General features: G+C 43.1%; 1 protein-coding gene across 1 annotated transcript in view; it reads left to right on the forward strand.

Moving 5' to 3' along the window:
* The window catches only part of tbcb (tubulin folding cofactor B), a 36377-nt gene extending 17558 nt beyond the window's left edge, over positions 1–18819 (forward strand). The window contains exons 2-6 of the mRNA XM_072270105.1: positions 3058–3201; positions 14833–14929; positions 16166–16357; positions 17233–17305; positions 17423–18819. Of these exons, the coding sequence (XP_072126206.1) occupies positions 3058–3201; positions 14833–14929; positions 16166–16357; positions 17233–17305; positions 17423–17540 (624 nt within the window). The 3' untranslated portion in view covers positions 17541–18819. The remainder of the gene's footprint in view (positions 1–3057; positions 3202–14832; positions 14930–16165; positions 16358–17232; positions 17306–17422) is intronic.
* The last annotated feature ends 61 nt before the right edge of the window (positions 18820–18880 follow it).

Below are 18880 nucleotides of genomic sequence, written 5' to 3' on the forward strand. Positions count from 1 at the left end.
TTCTGGTACTGCTGCACAACTTTTCCTTTGATACGTTGACGACTACATTGGTGCTGCTTCCTGCACCCATGCTGAGCTCGTCAATTTCATCAACTTTATTTCAAACTTCCACCCAGCCCTCAAATTCACTTGGTCTATCTCGGACACTTCTCTCCCCTTTCTCGATCTCTCGGTCTCCATCTCTGGAGACAGACTGTCCACTGACATCTTCTACAAGCCCAGTGACTCTCATAACTACCTCAACCATACCTCTTCCCACCCCGCCACATGCAAAAATGCCACTCCCTATTCCCAGTTCCTCTGTCTCCGCCGCATCTGAGGATGAGGTTTTCCGTTCCAGGACATGTCAAATGTCCTCTTTCTTTAAGGATTGTGGTTTCCCTTCTGCTGTCATCAATGATGCCCTCACCCGCATCTCCTCCATTTCCCGCACTTCGGCTGTCACCCCATCCTCCAGCCACTACAACAGGGACAGAGTTCCCCTTGTCCTCACCTACCACCCCACTAGCCTCCAGATCCAACACATTATCCTCGGCAACTTCCGCCACCTTTAACAGGACCCCACCACTAAGCACATCTTTCTCTCTCCACCTTCCGCAGGGATCGGTCCCTCCTCGACTCCCTTGTCTACACGTCCATCCCCACGGATCTCCCACCTGGCACTTATCCCGGTAAGCGCAAGTGCTACACCTGTCCCTACACCTCCTCTCTTGCCACCATTCAGGGCCCCAAACAGTACTTCCAAGTGAGGCAACACTTCACTTGTGAGTCTCTGGGGGTCATCTATTGCATCCAGTGCTCCCGGTGCGGCCTCCTCTATATCAGTGAAACCCGACACAGATTGGGGAACCGCTTCGTCGAGCACCTCCACTCTGTCCGCCAAAACAGAAAGGGTCTCCCTGCAGCCACCCACTTCAACTCTGCTTCCCACTCCCATTCAGGTATGTCCATATATGGCCTCCTCTACTGCCATGATGAGGCTAAACTCAGGTTGGAGGAGCAACACCTCATATACCGTCTAGGTAGTCTCCAGCCCCTTGGTATGAACATAGAATTCTCCAACTTCCGGTAATTCCCTCCCCCTCCCTTCCCTTATCCCTATGTCACTCTGCCCCCTCCCCCAGCTGCCTACCTCCTCCCTTTTGGTTCTGCCTCCTACTACCCATTGTGTTTTCCTCTATTCTTTCTTCACCTTTCCTGCCTATCACCTCCCTGCTTCCCCTCCCCCACCCCTTTATCTTTCCCCTTACTGGCTGTTCACCTGGGATCTACCAGCTGCCTTCTTCCCACCCTCCCCCACCTTCTTTATAGGGCTTCTGCCCCATCCCCCTACAGTCCCGACGAAGGGTTCCGGCCCAAAACGTCGACCGATCTTTTCCACGGATGCTGCCCAACCTGCTGAGTTCCTCCAGCGTGTTGTGAGTGTTGCTTCGATTGTTATCCTTTCTTCTTGCAATTGCATCAGCTCTTCATCTGTCAGTTCTTGGTCATGGGATGCCAAAACCTCTTCAACATCATCTTTGTCAACTTCCACAAACCCAGCCTCCTTAGCCAAGCTCACTATTGCCGTATTTATTGTTGCTGATTCAAAGCCTTTTAACTCGTTCACTGCTTCGGGACATAGTTTCCTCCAAACGCCATTTCTCATCGAGACTTGTTAGCCTATCAAGAGCATCTCCAATGTTGGCGATTGCCAATTTTATATTGTAGTCTTTCCAGATCTCTCACAAAGATGCTTCGGAGTTGCCCTCTCTGTCAATAGCACTTACAATGAAACGCATCACATTTTGTGTATAGTAAGCCTTAATTGTGGCTATTAGGCCTTGGTCGCATGGCTGCAGCAACGATGTCGTATTCGGCAGTAAGAACACAACACGAATGTTACTGCCATACTCGGTAACACCAGGTGGATGAGCAGCACAATTATCGACAATCACAAGACACCTATTATTGAGGTTATTTTCTCTACAGTATTTTTCAAAAAAGGGACTAACATATCCACTCGTACTCAGAAAAAGGCACTTGGGTATTCCAACCACTTGGATGTGAACGGAACACAACGGGAAGTGTTTTCTTATCAATGCCTTTAAGTGCCCTCGGATTTTCTGAATGGTACACTAGTAGAGGCTTAAGGACAGCATCACCAGTTAATAATAGGCATTAGGGTAAACCTGTCCTTTGATGCCTTGTGTTCCTTAGCCTGCCTCTTTCAAAATAAATGTCTTACTCGGCAATTTTTTCCAATAAATTGCAGGTTCGTCACAGTTAAACACTTATACGAATAACCACCTTCTGTAACTATGTTCTTCAGTTCTGCTGGGAACTTTTCGGCAGCTTCAGTATCAGCCGAAGCACTCTCTCCAGTAAACATTAAACTATGAAGCTGCCCTTGCCTCAGAAACTGATCAAGCCACCCATGACTACCTTTAAATTCCACTTTCGCAACACTTTCATCACCATCGGCCAGTGCTTTCTGTTTCAGCTTATTAAAAAGGCTGACTGATTTCTCCTTAAGTATAAGATAACTTAACGGAACACCACGCTTTGTACACCCATCAATCCACTCAGGCAATAGACTTTCCATTTTATCTATTACTGGATGCCGACTAAGAGAGACCACTTTGCTACGAGCAGAACCAACAGTAACATCGGCAGCTTTCAAGATCCTTTCTGTCTGCATATAAATAGTGCAAATGGTGGACACAGGCAAGTTCAATGCGTGGACAATGTCCTTACTTCGTTCACCACGATCAAAACGCTTAATTATGTCCAGTTTTATGCTAATCGTAACACCCTTATGAGCTCTTTTAGGCTTTTCCAATACTTTCGAACTCATCTTGCTAACAGATGCACAAAATAAATCGAGATAAAGCACATGTTTAAGCAGTGGCGGTGAAAACTTTGACAGGTGAAAACTTATTGCTATTATTCTACAAGAAGAAAATATACCAATTTTAAATTTAAAAATTGAAGACTGTAGCTTTGCCCACACTGTTTAAATTCTAGGTAAAGATTGATGTGCTTACTTTCTATTATTTTTGATCACTTTTATAATAGTGTAAACTAGAACTGATTGTGGGCTCGCCTGCCTCGTCCATGGAGCTGGAGTTATTCAATGCAGATGGCAAATTCATTGGCCTGATGGACAAAGATGATGCATTGCTTGGATCATATCCTGTAGATGATCGCTGCCGGATACATGTGAGTACAATGAAATTATTTCATAAAGTTCCATGAATGTAGCTCATCCAACTGTTTAGATTGTAATTTGAATTTACTTTTTTTCTAAGTGTCTTCATCATTTTACGCCATGTTTTATTACATGGGCGATCATGGTCTATGATCATGATTGTTCTTGGCAAATTTTTCTACAGAGGTGGTTTGCCATTGCCTTCTTCTGAGTAGTGTCTTTATACGATGAGTGACCCCAGCCAATATCAATAATCTTCAGAGATTGTCTGCCTGGTGTCAGTTCATCACATAACCAGGACTTGTGATGTGCACCACAAGTGCTTCTCGTGACCCTGATCGGGGACCTAAGCAGGTGCTACACCTTGCCCAAGGGTGACCTGCAGGCTAGCTGAGGAAGGGAGCACCTTGCACATCCTTAAATAGATACATATCTTCACCTTGCCACCCACATTTCTAACAAAATTATTAACCTCAGTGCTTATTAATATTATACTTGTTTTTATATTTTAAAATGACCTTAGATACATTCTAATGTAGCTGTAACTCTCAGGTTCTGTCGGCTGCATAAGTGTAGGGAAGGCTATCTCTGGGTGAGATTGAGATGCGATGCGAGTTCACCCCGACCCCCCCCCCCCCCCAGCCATTTGTATGGATGCTGTGTGATGTGTGACCCTGTTATAAATCAGTACCATGAAATAACAGACAGTACACTACACATAATTAAACAACTTAGCTTTGTAATTCTTAATTTGACTGCAGGGTTAGTGAAGAAAAAGCAAAAAATTAAAGAAAAGGGAACGGTTTAATGTGCACAAGTTGGAGCTCACCATTACCCCTTTACCGATCTTCCATCAATCTCCCGGCCTTCATTGGATCATGGTTCCACTCTGGCGTCTTCTCTCTTCATCTCCCGCCGAACAAAAGACCCAGATCATCCTGGTGTCAGGCACACGGCACAAAAACATCCTCCCATCATTGGATGGCTCACATTACAAAGCACCGGTTATCTCTAACCATAACCCAAACACAGCTTCTACAGAAAAACCATTACATTAGCAGTGAAACCTTTCCCAGGCTGCCCCCCCCCCCACCAAATTTAGTCATGCCTCATGACATTGAGATAATTTGCCAATCCTTCATACAAAGCACCAAGTCCAACCCAGGTGTAAAAGGTAATGACATAGCTCCCTAAGGCAATAGGTCCCCCCCTTCATCCCTTACAGGGTCCTGCTGAAACCCAGTCTGTCCACAGATAGCCCTCCTTGATTTCACCTGACTCGGTATGAGGAGGGTTGGGAATCTCTTCCTCAATCAGTGGGGAGTTAGCAAAAGGCAGCATATACCACACCCCAATTTCCTCATCCTCTGAGAGAGTATCCCATTCAGGGGCGGGGGCCTATCTAATCTTTCCTGCCATTGGTCCGCCAATCGCACCGCGTCGCAGCGGAGTCCTCTTACTAAGTATAGGCTCCAGGTTGGGCTCTGGGTCAACCCACACCCCTTGTCCCAGAGGGAGAAGGTGGTTCCGATGGAGGTTCTTGACAGGCCCATTCCCATCCTCTGGCTTCACCCAGAAACCTGGTATGTTTGACATCTGACTCTCCACTACATGGGGCATAGCCGCCCAGCGGTCAGCCAACTTATGCTTCCCAGGTAGCCCGAAATTCCTTGTGAGGACTCGGTCTTCCGGCACGAGTTGGGAAAAATCTAAACTTTTCATCATACCTCCTCTTATTTCCTTGATTCTACTTGGCAGCCACTACTTCCGCTAATTTATAAGCCTTTTTCAGCTCCCTTCTCATATCAGACACATACTTTGGATACCTGTAAGTCTTCCTCGCCAGTCCCAAAACAAAGGTTGATGGGCAACCTCACCTTGCGCCCAAACATCAGGTATTATGGCGAGTACCCGGTAGCTTCATTTTGTGTACAGTTGTAGCAGTGGACCAAATGTCCAATATGTTGGTTCCACTTCTTGTTCTTGCTGATTTCCAGGGTTCCAAGCATGTCTAGCAAGGTCCAATTAAACCTCTCGGACTGGGGATCCCCTTGCGGATGATAAGGCATAGTCCTCGACTTTTCGACTCCAAGCATGCCCGGTAACTGATGTATGAGCCTACTCTCAAAATCCCGTCCCTGATCACTATGTATCCATCCACCTGGGGAGGCCATCACATGACAGTGATGGTAAGAATTGGAGGAGATGGCAGTGCAATGCATGGCTGAGGAGTTGGTGCAGGGAGCAGGGTTTTAGATTTTTGGTTCATTGGGATCTCTTCTAGGGAAGGTGGGACCTGTACAGATTGGATGGGTTGCACCTGAACTCAAGGGGGAACAATATCCTTGCAGGTAGGTTTGCTAGCATGGTTCGGGAGGGTTTAAACTAATTTGCAAGGGGGATGGGACCCGGAGCGATAGGGCAGTGAAAGAAGTGCATGGAGTAAAGCCAGATCTAACATATAGAGAGGCTTTGAGGAAAGAGGAGCAGAATAAACGGTGCTAAGGTAGAAGGGCTGAAATGTGTGTACCTCAATGCAAGAAGCATCAGGAACAAAAGTGATGAACTGAGAGCTTGGATACATACATGGAATTATGATGTAGTGGCCATTACAGAGACCTGGCTGGCACCAGGGCAGGAATGGATTCTCAATATTCCTGGATTTCAGTGCTTTAGAAGGGATAGAGGAGGAAAAAGGGGAGGAGGGGTGGCATTACTGGTCAGAGATACTATTACAGCTACAGAAAGGGTGGGTAATGTAGCAGGATCCTCTTTTGAGTCAGTGTGGGTGGAAGTGAGGAACAGGAAGGGAGCAGTTACTCTTTTGGGGGTATTCTATAGGCCCCCTGGTAGCAGCAGAGATACAGAGGAGCAGATTGGGAGGCAGATTTTGGAAAAGTGCAAAAATAACAGGGTTGTTATCATGGGTGACTTTAACTTCCCTAATATTGATTGACACCTGATTAGTTCCAAGGGTTTAGATGGGGCAGAGTTGTTAAGTGTGTCCAGGATGGATTCCTGTCACAGTATGTGGACAGGCCGACTAGGGGGAATGCCATACTAGATCTAGTACTAGGTAATGAACCGGGTCAGCTCACAGACCTCTCAGTGGGTGAGCATCTGGGGGACAGTGACCACCGCTCCCTGGCCTTTAGCATTATCACGGAAAAGGATAGAATCAGAGGGGACAGGAAAATTTTTAATTGGGGAAGGGCAAATTATGAGGCTATAAGGCTAGAGCTTGCGGGTGTGAATTGGGATGATGTTGTTGCAGGGAAATGTATGGACATGTGATCGATGTTTAGAGATCTTTTGCAGGATGTTGGGGATAAATTTGTTCCGATGAGGAAGATAAAGAATGGTATGGTGAAGGAACCATGGGTGGCAAGTGAGGTGGAAAATCTAGTCAGGTGAAAGAAGGCGGCATACATGAGGTTTAGGAAGTAAGGATCAGATGGGTCTATTGAGGAATATAGGGAAGCAAGAAAGGAGCTTAAGAAGGGTCTGAGAAGAGCAAGAAGGGGGCATGAGAAGGCCTTGGCGAGTAGGGTAAAGGAAAACCCCAAGGCATTCTTCACAGTTCTTCAATGTGAAGAACAAAAGGATGACAGGAGTGAAGGTAGGACCGATTAGAGATAAAGGTGGGAAGATGTGTCTGGAGGCTGTGGAAGTGAGCGAGGTCCTCAGTGAATACTTTGGTATTCACCAATGAGAGGGAACTTGATGGTGAGGACAATATGAGTGAGGTTGATGTTCTGGAGCATGTTGATATTAAGGGAGAGGAAGGGTTGGAGTTGTTAAAGTACATTACGATGGATGAGTCCCCAGGGCCTGACGGAATATTCCCCAGGCTGCTCCACGAGGCGAGGGAAGAGATTGCGGAGCCTCTGGCTAGGATCTTTATGTCCTCGTTGTCCAGGGGAATGGTACCGGAGGATTGGAGGGAGGCGAATGTTGTCCCCTGTTCAAAAAAGGTAGTAGGGATAGTCCGGGTATAGCCTTACGTCTGTGGTGGGAAAGCTGTTGGAAAAGATTCTTGGATATAGGATCTATGGACATTTAGAGAATCATGGTCTGATCAGGGATGGTCAGCATGGCTTTGTGAAGAGCAGATTGTGTCTAACAAGCCTGATAGCGTTCTTTGAGGAGGTGACCAGGCATATAGATGAGGGTAGTACAGTGGATGTGATCTATATGGATTTTAGTAAGGCATTTGACAAGGTTCCACATGGTAGGCTTATTCAGAAAGTCAGAAGGCATGGGATCCAGGGAAGTTTGGCCAGGTGGATTCAGAATTGGCTTGCCTGCAGAAGGCAGAGGGTCGTGGTGGAGGGAATACATTCAGATTGGGGAATTGTGACTAGTGGTGTCCCACAAGGATCTGTTCTGGGACCTCTACTTTTCATGATTTTTATTAACGACCTGGATGTCGGGGTAGAAGGGTGGGTTGGCAAGTTTGCAGACAACACAAAGGTTGGTGGTGCTGTAAATAGTGTATAAGATTGTCGAAGATTGCGGAGAGACATTGATAGGATGCAGAAGTGGGCTGAGAAGTGGCAGATGGAGTTCAACCCGGAGAAGTGTGAGGTGCACTTTGGAAGGACAAACTCCAAGGCAGAGTACAAAGTAAATGTCAGGATACTTGGTAGTGTGGCGGAGCAGAGGGATCTGGGGCTACATGTCCACAGATCCCTGAAAGTTGCCTCACAGATGGATAGGGTAGTTAGAAAGCTTATGGGGTGTTAGCTTTCATAAGTCGAGGGATAGAGTTTAAGAGTCGCGATGTAATGATGCAGCTCTATAAAACTCTGGTTAGGCCACACTTGGAGTACTGTGTCCAGTTCTGGTTACCTCACTATAGGAAGGATGTGGAAGCATTGGAAAGGGTACAGAGGAGATTTACCAGGATGCTGCCTGGTTTGGAGAGTATGCATTATGATCAGAGATTAAGGGAGCTAGGGCTTTACTCTTTGGAGAGAAGGAGGATGAGAGGAGACATGATAGAGGTGTACAAGATAATAAGAGGAATAGCCAGCACTTCTTCCCCAGGGTACCACTGCTCAATACAAGAGGACATGGCTTTAAGGTAAGGGGTGGGAAGTTTAAAGGGGATATGAAAGGAAGGTTTTTTTTTCTCAGAGAGTGGTTGGTGCGTGGAATACACTGCCTGAGTCAGTGGTGGAGGCAGATACACTAGTGAAGTTTAAGAGATTACTAGACAGGTATATGGAGGAATTTAAGGTGGGGGGGGTTATATGGGAGGCAGGGTTTGAGGGTTGGCACAACATTGTGGGCCAAAGGGCTTGTACTGTGCTGCACTATTCTATATTCTATGTCATAATAAATGAAATACTTCTCCCATAACACTTTGGCCATCGTGGACGCCCTCTGATCCTTGGTAGGGAAAGCTTGCGCATATCTGGTGTGATCCGTGATGACTAAGACATTCACCATGTTGCAGGCATCTGCCTTTATTGACGGGAAATCCATACACACCAGGTCAAGGGGCCCCGCACTCTGCAAGTGGGACAATGGAGCGGCCCTCATAGGCAGCATCTTCCTCTGTATGCATCGAATGCACAAAATTACAGTGTTCTTCAACCTCGGGCTTCATTTGGTGCCAGTAAAACCGACCTCTGAGCAATCCATAGGTCTTTTCAACCCCCAAATGTCCAGAATCATCATAAAGTGACTTCAACACAATCCTCTGATATTTCTCAGGCTGAGAATGCCGAGGCTGGTTTGGAGGCGACGTGACCCGATATAGCATCTGGTTCCTCAATCTGGGCCATCTCTCAGTAATGGAGGCACCGCAGTGTGTTTCATCTTCTCTGCTTGGGCCACGTCTCCCTTTTCGACCACTGCCCAAACGGGTCATCTCGCTGAGCAGCTGCCACTTCCCCAGGACTCAACTCCAGCAACTGGTTTGTTTTCAGAGTAGTGTGGTTACAGTAAACTTGTGGAATGGCATCATCAGAAGCTTCCAATTGATCTACTTGATCCTGCCCTTGCCTTCCCTCTGCCTTCACCGTGATGGCAAACTGGCACATGGCTTTCACTCCCGGGGCAGGAACGCTCTCCCACTCTTCGCCCTTCATGCACACATCAGGACAAAGCATCAGTATTCCTACTTCCTGGCCGGTACTTCAGGCTGAGATCATAGGCAGACAATGGCCTGTGGCATCCAATTTTGCTGAGGTCAGCATATAAGCTAGAGGATTGTTGTCCGTCCTCACCTCAGTTATAACAGTACATAAAAGTCGAATTAACAGTTCATCAAGAATACGAATATGTTGGGCTGCGTAAGTCTGGGGAAGACAATCTCAGGTCCTGCCAAACGGGTGAGATTGAGATGCAAGTCCACCCTGAAAACCCCGTTTGTATGGATGCTGCGTGATGTGTTACCCTGTTACAAATCAGTACCATGAAATAACTACATACAATTAAATGATTTGGCTTTATAATTCTTAATTTGACTAAAGGATTCGAGAAGAAAAAGCAAAAAATAAGAAAAGGGCCCATTTTAATGTAACATCTAATGTGCACAAATTGGAGCTCATGGTTTCCCCTTTACCAATCCTCCTTCGATCTCCCCGGCCTTCTTCGGATCATGGTTCCGCTCCGGCGTCTTCTCTCCAGCTCCCAGTGAACAAAAGACCCAGATCATCCTGGTGTCAAGCACACGGCACGAAAACACCTCCCATCATTGGACGGCTCACATTACAAAGCACCGGTTATCTCTAACCATAACCCAAACACAGCTTCTACAGCAAAACCATTACATTAGCAGTGAAACCTTTCCCAGGGTGTTACATAGCCTATATGCAACGCATCAGTGGTTCATCTTTTTGGATCTGGCCTATGTTTGTTTGCATTCTCAGTACTACTTGATCGGGAAGCTGTCTGAAAACAAGTCAAACAACAGGGATTCTGCAGATGCTGGAAATTCAAGCAACACACATCAAAGTTGCTGGTGAACGCAGCAGGCCAGGCAGCATCTCTAGGAAGAGGTACAGTCGACATTTCAGGCTGAGACCCTAGTCCTGACGAAGGGTCTCAGCCTGAAACGTCAACTGTACCTCTTCCTAGAGATGCTGCCTGGCCTGCTGCGTTCACCAGCAACTTTGTGTGTTGCTTGAAAACAACTCAACTGTTTTCTGCAAGAGATTACTGAATAGTACTTGTTGCAGTTTGCAAAATTTAGAAAGCTTTGTAAATCTTGAGTAACACAAGACTTTCAATGCGTCAATGTATAGTTTTTTTTACTACCTGTGACTATGTGGATTTGTACTTGGTGATCTGGTTTCCTCCCACATCCCAAAAATGTATGACTGGAAAAAAGTTACAAAAGGATTGAAGGGAAGTTTCTGGTTGGCAGTCGGTGACTAGTGGTGTTCCATGGGGGTCGGTGTTGGGACCACTTCTTTTCACGTTATGTATCAATGAAGGAATTGATGGCTTTGTAGCCACATTTGCAGATGAGACAAAGATAGGTGGAGGGGTAGGTAGTGTTGAGGAAGCAGGGTGTTTGCAGAGGAATGAATGCAAGTACTATTTTCTAAATGGAGAAAAAAATTCGTGCAGTATTTCCAAAAGGTTAGCTTGCAGGTTGAGTCAGTGGTAAGGAAGGTAAATGCAATGCTAGCATTCATTTTGAGAGGACTAGAATACAAAAGCAGGGATGTAATGCTTTGGTCAGATTGCACCTGGAGTATTATGAGCAGTTTTGGGTTCCTTATCTTAAAAAAAAATGTCCTGGCATTGGACAGGGTTCAAAGGAGATTCACATAAATTATTTCAGGATTGAAAGGCTTATCATATGAGGACCATTTGATGGCTCTGGACCTTTAATCACTGGGATTCAGAAGAATTGGCGGGGGGCCTCATTGAAACCTATTGAGAGGCCTAGATAAAGTGGATATGGACAGGATGTTTCCTATAATGGGGGAGTCTAGGTCCAGAGGGCACAGCCTCCAAATAGAGGAACATCCATTTGAGGAAACATCCAGAGATGAGGAAATGTTTCTTTAGCCAAAGCGTGGTGAATCTGTGGAATACATTGCCATAGACAGCTGTGGAGGCCAAGTTATTGAGTATATTTAAAGCAGAGTTTGACAGGTTCTTGGTTAATCAGGGCATCGAAGGTTACAGGGAGAATGGGCAGGGGCCACGAACCCTTTAGTTAATGGTAGGGGTCCATGGCAAAATGAAAGATCGGGAACCCTGGGATATTTACTTGTTGACACTGACAAATAGATTCTGCTATTTGTCTGTAAATTGATCTCATTCTGTCTCAATTACTATACCCTGTTCCTTTATTTCTGCTTCATTGTAATTATCTGAGATAGATGTTAACAATTACTTATCAGCTGCTAACAGTATGTGATTCCCTCTTGAGTTGGGACCTGATGCCTTAAGAAATGATTGGTATCCTTTGGGATATTAAGGGAAACAATGATTATTGTATCAAATCAGGAGAATGCCATCGAGGTGACAACTTTTGCTATGAACTTACTGAATACTTCCTTGTGCCTCTTGTTCCTATTAATTTATTTTGGGTAGTTTTACTTCCACAGTCTCCTGCTCTGACATACAAAAAGAAAAAATAGAAACAGTTATCCCATTTAGCCCAGCAAACAGTCTGCTGGGTCAACACACAATACTAGGGCAAGTCAGCAAAGTCAAGATGTGAAAGGTTAACGATCCAGGCAGCACTTATGGAGAGAAAGGGACAGTTGAACGTTTCAGGTCTTGACTTTGCTGAGTTACTCCAGCATTTTATATGCTGCTCCAGAGTCCAGTATCCAATCTAATGGTAGCATAGTGGGTAGTGTGACGCTATTACAGTCGAGGCATCGGAGTTCAGTTCCAGTATCCTCTGTCAGAAAGTTTGTACATCCTTCCTGTGAGTACGTGGGCTTCCTCGGTGGGTAGCCGGCAGAGCTGTGTGTTGGGCTGGAAGGACCTGTTCTGCACTCTGTATCTAAATAAAACTGTATCATCTGTGTGAGGAAAACATCTGTCTACACTCTGAAGTTCTTCTGATGGTGCTACTTACCGGCACTGACCCCATGTCCTGTGATTCTCATAATATTTAAAAATGTAGTAATAGTTCTGGTGATTTAGCCAGCTTGGGTAGAGAATTCTTAACAGTTAAATGTCCTCTGAGTAAAGAAAGTTCTAATTTTTAATGGTTGGTAAATTAGTTTATTATTTTACAGATCAATTAATTTACAACAGTGCAATGGGGTAGTACAAAGGAAAGCAACAGACTTCAGAATAAAGAATTACAGTACAATATGCAGTGCATTTAGACAATTGTGGGTCACAATGTGCATTCGTTTCATTTTCACTTCCAGCCTTTTAAGACCATAAGACATAGGAGCAGAATTAGGCTATTCAGCCCATCGATTCTGCTCCACCATTCCATCATGGCTGATCCCAGATCCCACGCAACTCCATACACTTGCCTTCTCGCCATATCAAACTATCAACTTCTGCTGTAAATATACCCACGGACTTGGCCTCCACCTCAGTCTGTGGCAGAGCATTCCACAGCTTCGCTATTCTCTAGCTGAAAAAAATTCCTCCTTACCTCTGTTCTAAAAGGTCGCCACTCAATTTTGAGGCTGTGCCCTCCAGTTCTGGATACCTCCCCCCCCCCCCCCCCACACCATAGCATATATCCTTTCCATATCCACCTGATCTAGTCCTTTCAACATTTAGTAAGTTTCAATGAAATCACCTGCCCCCCCCCCCCCCCCCCCGGGCATTCTTCTAAATTCCAGGGAATACAGGCCCAAAGCTGCCAAATCCTCCTTATATGTTAACCCTTTCATTCCCAGAATTATCCTCGTGACCCTCCTCTGGACTCTCTCCAATCCTTTCTGAGATGTAGGGCCCAAAACTGATGACAAAACTCCAAGTGTGGCCTGATTAGTGTCTTGTAAAGCCTCAGCATTATCTCCTTGCCTTTATATTCTATTCCCCTTGAAATAAATGCCAACATTGCATTTGCCTTCTTTACCACAGACTCAACCTGTAAATTAACCTTCTGGGAGTCTTGCACAAGGAATCCTCAGTCCCTCTGCACCTCTGATGTTTGAACCTTCTCCCCATTTAGATAATAGTCTGCACTATTGTTCCTTTTACCAAAATGTATTATTGTACATTTCCCAACACTATTCCATCTGTCACTTTTTTGCCCATCCTCCCAATTTGTTAAGTCCTACTACAATCACGTTGCTTCCTCAGCACTACCTACCCCTCCACCTATCTATCCGCAAACTTTGCCACAAAGCCATCAATTCCATTATCCAAATCATTAATAAACAATATTGAAAAGTAGTGGACCCAATACTGACCCCTGAGGAACACCACTGGTCCCTGGCAGCCATCTAGAAAAGGCCCCATTTATTCCCACCAGCTGCTTTCTTTCTCTCAGAGGTAGATTAAGGTTAAGTCCATGTTATCATACTAAGGAAACATTCAATAGTCTTAGTAGGGTAGAGGCTGTGTCAGCCTGTTGGTGGGTGCTTTCAGACTTTTGTATCTGCCCAATAGAGAGGGTAGAAGAGAGGATGCCTGTCCTGCTTCTTTTGAGGCTGCGATCCCTGCCTTTAGACAACTTGTCTAAACATCAATTGCACTTGTACCTGGTCAACCCTATTTTTTAAAAGGAGGTTCCTTTCATCTCTTGCTTTGCTAACTAATTTCTGGTGTAGACCTGTCTGTTTAATCTCTCCTTGTAAACAAACCTTGCAAACCAGACTCCCTCTATCATAATTAATAGTCTCTCTAGTTTAAAAAAAGGTTGAGATTTTCAAAGACTTGTGTAACAGGAGATACAGTAAATCTTGTAGGTTATGCTGGAGTATTTATTTCTGGGAATAGTAAGGAACTAAATCAGAAGTTAATTCTTCTACTCCTCATAAAGATTGAGTACATCAATCACAAGCTGTGCTTGTTTTGACAGACTTCAGCAAGCTAAAACTTAAAAGTCATTCCACCATTGGCCATTGTTTCCAGATGCAGCAACATGGATGCCCAAGCGACTTGTTTTCCTGTTTTTAAATAGCTTGTTTATTTCATACTTATTCCCAAATGTGTGTGCTAAATGCTACTAGTTTTCATTGACCCATATTTGAAAGAGTTCTCATGTGTTCACTCCATGTTGTTGCAACAAATGAAATATTTACTCTGTGACAAATTAAATAAAATTCTTGTAGCAGAGGTTCCTTTATGAGACCTGCAAAATCCTTCCTTGGCCAGGGAAATCAGACATGTTTCCAATGTTCAAGATGTGATCTCAGCAGAATGTTTTTTTTTGCATTTAAATTGCTTTTTTTAATATCACAACTTTTGGAGTTGGATAAAATTATTATGCTGAAGTGGATTCTTTTGGGCTGTCAAAAGCAGGAATTCACTGAGGTTAAATGTTAATTCTATTTTTAAATCCATTAAAAGAATTGGGGATTTATCAGATTCAGCGTGAACAGGAAGTATGTTTTGGGACAAAACTGAAGCAGTGTAGTTGATAAAATTTTGTTTGGGTACTGGGACAGGTTGCCACAATGCAGGATAGTTATTGCTACTTTCCTTAAAGTTAACTGGGATGATTGTTTCAAATCTGTGTTTTCTAGGTAATAGACAAAAGTGGAGTAAAGATGGGAGAATATGAGGATGTTTCTAAAGTTATTAAATATGAAATGTCCAATGAAGCATATGAAAAGAGAACAGGTAAGACACTTGGAGTAAAATCACGTTCTAGTTAATTTTGACAAGTTTCTTTCCCATTTAAAATAATGAATTTGTAGGTATTTTGCATGTTAAATAAACTGAATATTTTGCTATCATCTTTGATTTTATTTCTGTAACTATTACTTGGTTAGATAGCCAACGTTCTACTACATTGGTCTTGAACAATACACTGAAATTCACAGAAGATACTGAGACGTAACGAGAGAGAATTTGGATGTAACATTCATTCTTTTTGACCATGTTGTTGACACTCCTGTTGTCCTTAAGTTAAGATTTGCTGCAAACTAAACATGATGCCCTGTTGTATGGGATGGGATTTATGTCAGTCCTTTTAACCTTTTCACTATCTTTTTCTTACATGGGCATCACTCTGAAAGAAAATTTGTATACTTCATTAAATGGGATATTATTCTCAATGTGCAAAAGTCTTAAGGGCGTACATAGCTAGGGTGTCCAAGATTTTTGCACAGTACTGTATTTATCAACATGAAGCAGAGAGTCAGTTTGTAAATCTGGTGGATCAAAGGGTGTTGGGAATGGCAAGAGTGTGGGACAGGTGACAGAGGAGTGTCAGGTGCGAGGGTTGGTGTGGGTGCAGACACACCGAGCCCTGAGACATCAGGCAAGGTGCTTTGATTCCAAACAATTGGTTTATTGATCATTACAGAATGTCTCTTGTGTTTTCTGCTTCCTTCCCCTTCTCCCAACTATGATTCCCCTCTCCCTACCCCCTTCCCATTCTCAATCCACAATAGACCCATATCTGAATTAGATTTATCATCACTCACGGATGTCATGAAGTTTGTTTTATTTGTTGCAGCAGTACAGTGCAATACATAAAATTACTACAGTACTGTACAAAAGTCTTAGGCATCCGAGCTATGTATATGCACCTAAGACTTTTGCACATGTAGATGTAGCTTAACATGCCAACTAATTGAGTAGCTAGAATCAATAAAGAAAATATAAACCACTCCTAGGCAAAACAAAAGAAAATCTCACAAAGTCACAAAGCCCTTTTGCTTAACTTGTATATGAGTCTGAAATTGCTTCTGCGACTTTGATTATTATTTTTTTGCCTGCAAGTGGTTTACATGTTATTTATTGATTCTAGCCATTCAGATAATTAACATGTTAAGTTACATCTGCAGTTGAAGTGGTTTTAACTGAAAGTACTTCTGGCTGCCTAGTAACAATGACTGATTTTTATTTCAGATTCAGCTCGTTTATTTCTGAAACGCAACAAGCTGGGCTTGCATAATGAGGAGCAGAGAGCAAAAGAAGAGTTGGAGATGGAGCAGAAACGACAAGAGGAGAAGGCTTTGGCAGATGGCATCCTAGTAGGTTCAAGGTGTGAGGTTATAATATCAGGACAGCCAACCAAACGAGGCACAGTGATGTATGTTGGTAAGTTGGCTGTAAAAAGGTTATGCAGTGGATAATACAGCCCAAGAACATATTGGGTGAGCATAATGCAATGTTAATTGAACCAGATCAGTTGAATCAGGACTGAAAATATTGTCATCACTTGGGCGGTCTGGCCTCTCACCATCAGAGGAATTCTCTTTGTCCTGTCCAGCAGTCCCTAGCCTCTCAGCAACTTAAAATTATTTTTTTTCATTTCCGAGTTTCTGATTTGAAACATTAAAATTCTTCTTTTCGTGGAAACTGCAACCTGCTGAGTGTTTCCTGCATTTTCTGTCTTTTTCAGACCAGCACATCTGCAGTTTTTTTTTCAGTCACTCTTCATGCAGGACAATTGTTAAGTCTGTGATTTGAGCTAAGTATAAATTACTTGATGTAAATTAGGAAGTTAGACACTAATTAAATACATCTGTAGCAAGTCTAAAGTAGATCAGACTCCTTGCACCCATGCAGTTTTGTTTCCACCTTGAATTTAAAATTTTAGCCAACCATTACATCAAGTTCAAACACAGAGTGGTAAGATTTGAGCTAGCATCAGGAGGTAATAAGAGTTATGCTGGCTGTTTATTGTACTTTCAGCAGATTTATTCTTCATAGGCCTTAGTAGTTATGTTATACTTCTGATAAATACTGCATATTTCTACAGATCATTCATTTAAGTGGGCTAAAAAATATACCTCACATAAAATAGTGAATTAGATCTGCTTGTTGGTTCCAGTGGAACTTTTTTTCTAATAATATATCAAGAATCCACAGGCCTGTTAAATCAGTTACTGTCAATTAGAAACCTAGTGGGAGTGATTTTGGATCTTGGCTGAACATTCCGCTTCCATCTAATTCTAGTCTTGCTGTTTCAGGTGAAACAGAATTTAAACCTGGATACTGGATTGGACTGAAATATGATGAACCTTTAGGAAAGCATGATGGCAGGTAAAGTCTTTCCTGTGAATCCCAAGCCCTCAGCACTTGGTGATTTTGAATGAAAGAAAAATAGAATTGCAAATGTTCATTCACTGTTCCTCATCAATAATTTTGTTCCTTCTGCAGTGTAAATGGAAAAAGATACTTTGAATGTCAGTCCAAGTATGGAGCATTTGTGAAGCCACAGTCTGTAACAGTGGGTGATTATCCAGAGGAAGACTATGGCCTGAATGATGAAATATGATCGCTAATCATTCTATATGTTGGAAGCATTGCACAGTGGACTTGTATCTTGATAATCCTGAATTCAATAATTCCTTGTTACAGTTGCATTCAAGTTGCTGGAGTTCCTGAACAGGTTGGGACTATGCACTTATTTGGCTAACATGCTCTGCGGGTTGTTTGCCTCATGATGAAATAGAGATGTCCATTACTTTTTACATTTGCACATTTGAAACACTTCTAGTTAGCAACTGACACTAGATATTGAAAATCCAGACAGAATTTACAAAACACATTAGCTTGACAAAAGGCTAATTGACACTTAATAAAGGCTAATCGACACTTAGACTCTTTGTAAAATTGCAGTGTAAAATTATTGGTCCAGATGTAAGCAATAACACACTTGACCATAATCAGGGCTGAACAATGCCCATCATTACTGTGGATCAAGGGTTCCCAACATGGGGTCCATGGACCCCTTGGATAATGGTATAGGATTCCACGGCATAAAAAGGGTTGGGAACCCCTGATATAGATACTTCTGTGAAGCAAAGAGTTATCTTCTTTCGGGTTCTATCTTTTTATACTTGTGTATTTTGTGATTCTGTTTACTATGGTAGATACCAGCTGAAGAAAATGATCTATTGATTGCCAAAGTAACTTTAGATAATACTGCCATATACTGTGGTAATTATCACAAAGTTGACAAATTAGTTCCCTTGTTACTCAATTTTACTTTAATTTATTGTTGGGAGACATAGGTACAAACTCTAAGTATTTGCAATCTTTCATCAGTCCTGCTTCCATACTGAGCTAAGGTGTTTATGCAGAGAACAGTGTGCATCAGCTATGTAAAACGTGCTTCATTTTTACTTCCTAGGAGTTTATAACCTAGATCTTTAAAGTTTGTTCTCTTGCCAAACATTCTTTTTCTACCGTTTAAAAGATGAGCTAGTGACTTCTTCCACATTGCTCAAATGTTATTTCAGCCAGGGTGTGCAAGTAAGATTTCTGTTTCTTGATATTGAAAGGAAAGTTTGCTTTTTTTTTGCCTTAACATGTACTACTGGTTATTATTGCTGTTAATTAAAAGGTTAATCTCTATTGCACAGCCTCACTCCATAATTTTCATGCATAATTTTTTTTAAAGTTTCTTACTGATTTGTTACCTTAGCACGTTTTGAACACACTTGACAGTTGGCTGCACTACCGAGATATTTCTTGCAACAAGGTTTCAACACATGTACATCGATGTTTTCTGCTCTGTAAAACAAAGTGGCGTAATAAAGCATCTTTACCCACGGTGGTGTTTCATTGCAGTTGGGTCTTGGTTATTGATTTGATCATGTATTTCAATTTCAT

The sequence above is a fragment of the Mobula birostris genome, chromosome 10 (genome assembly GCF_030028105.1).
Source record: "Mobula birostris isolate sMobBir1 chromosome 10, sMobBir1.hap1, whole genome shotgun sequence".
NCBI lineage: Eukaryota > Metazoa > Chordata > Chondrichthyes > Myliobatiformes > Myliobatidae > Mobula > Mobula birostris.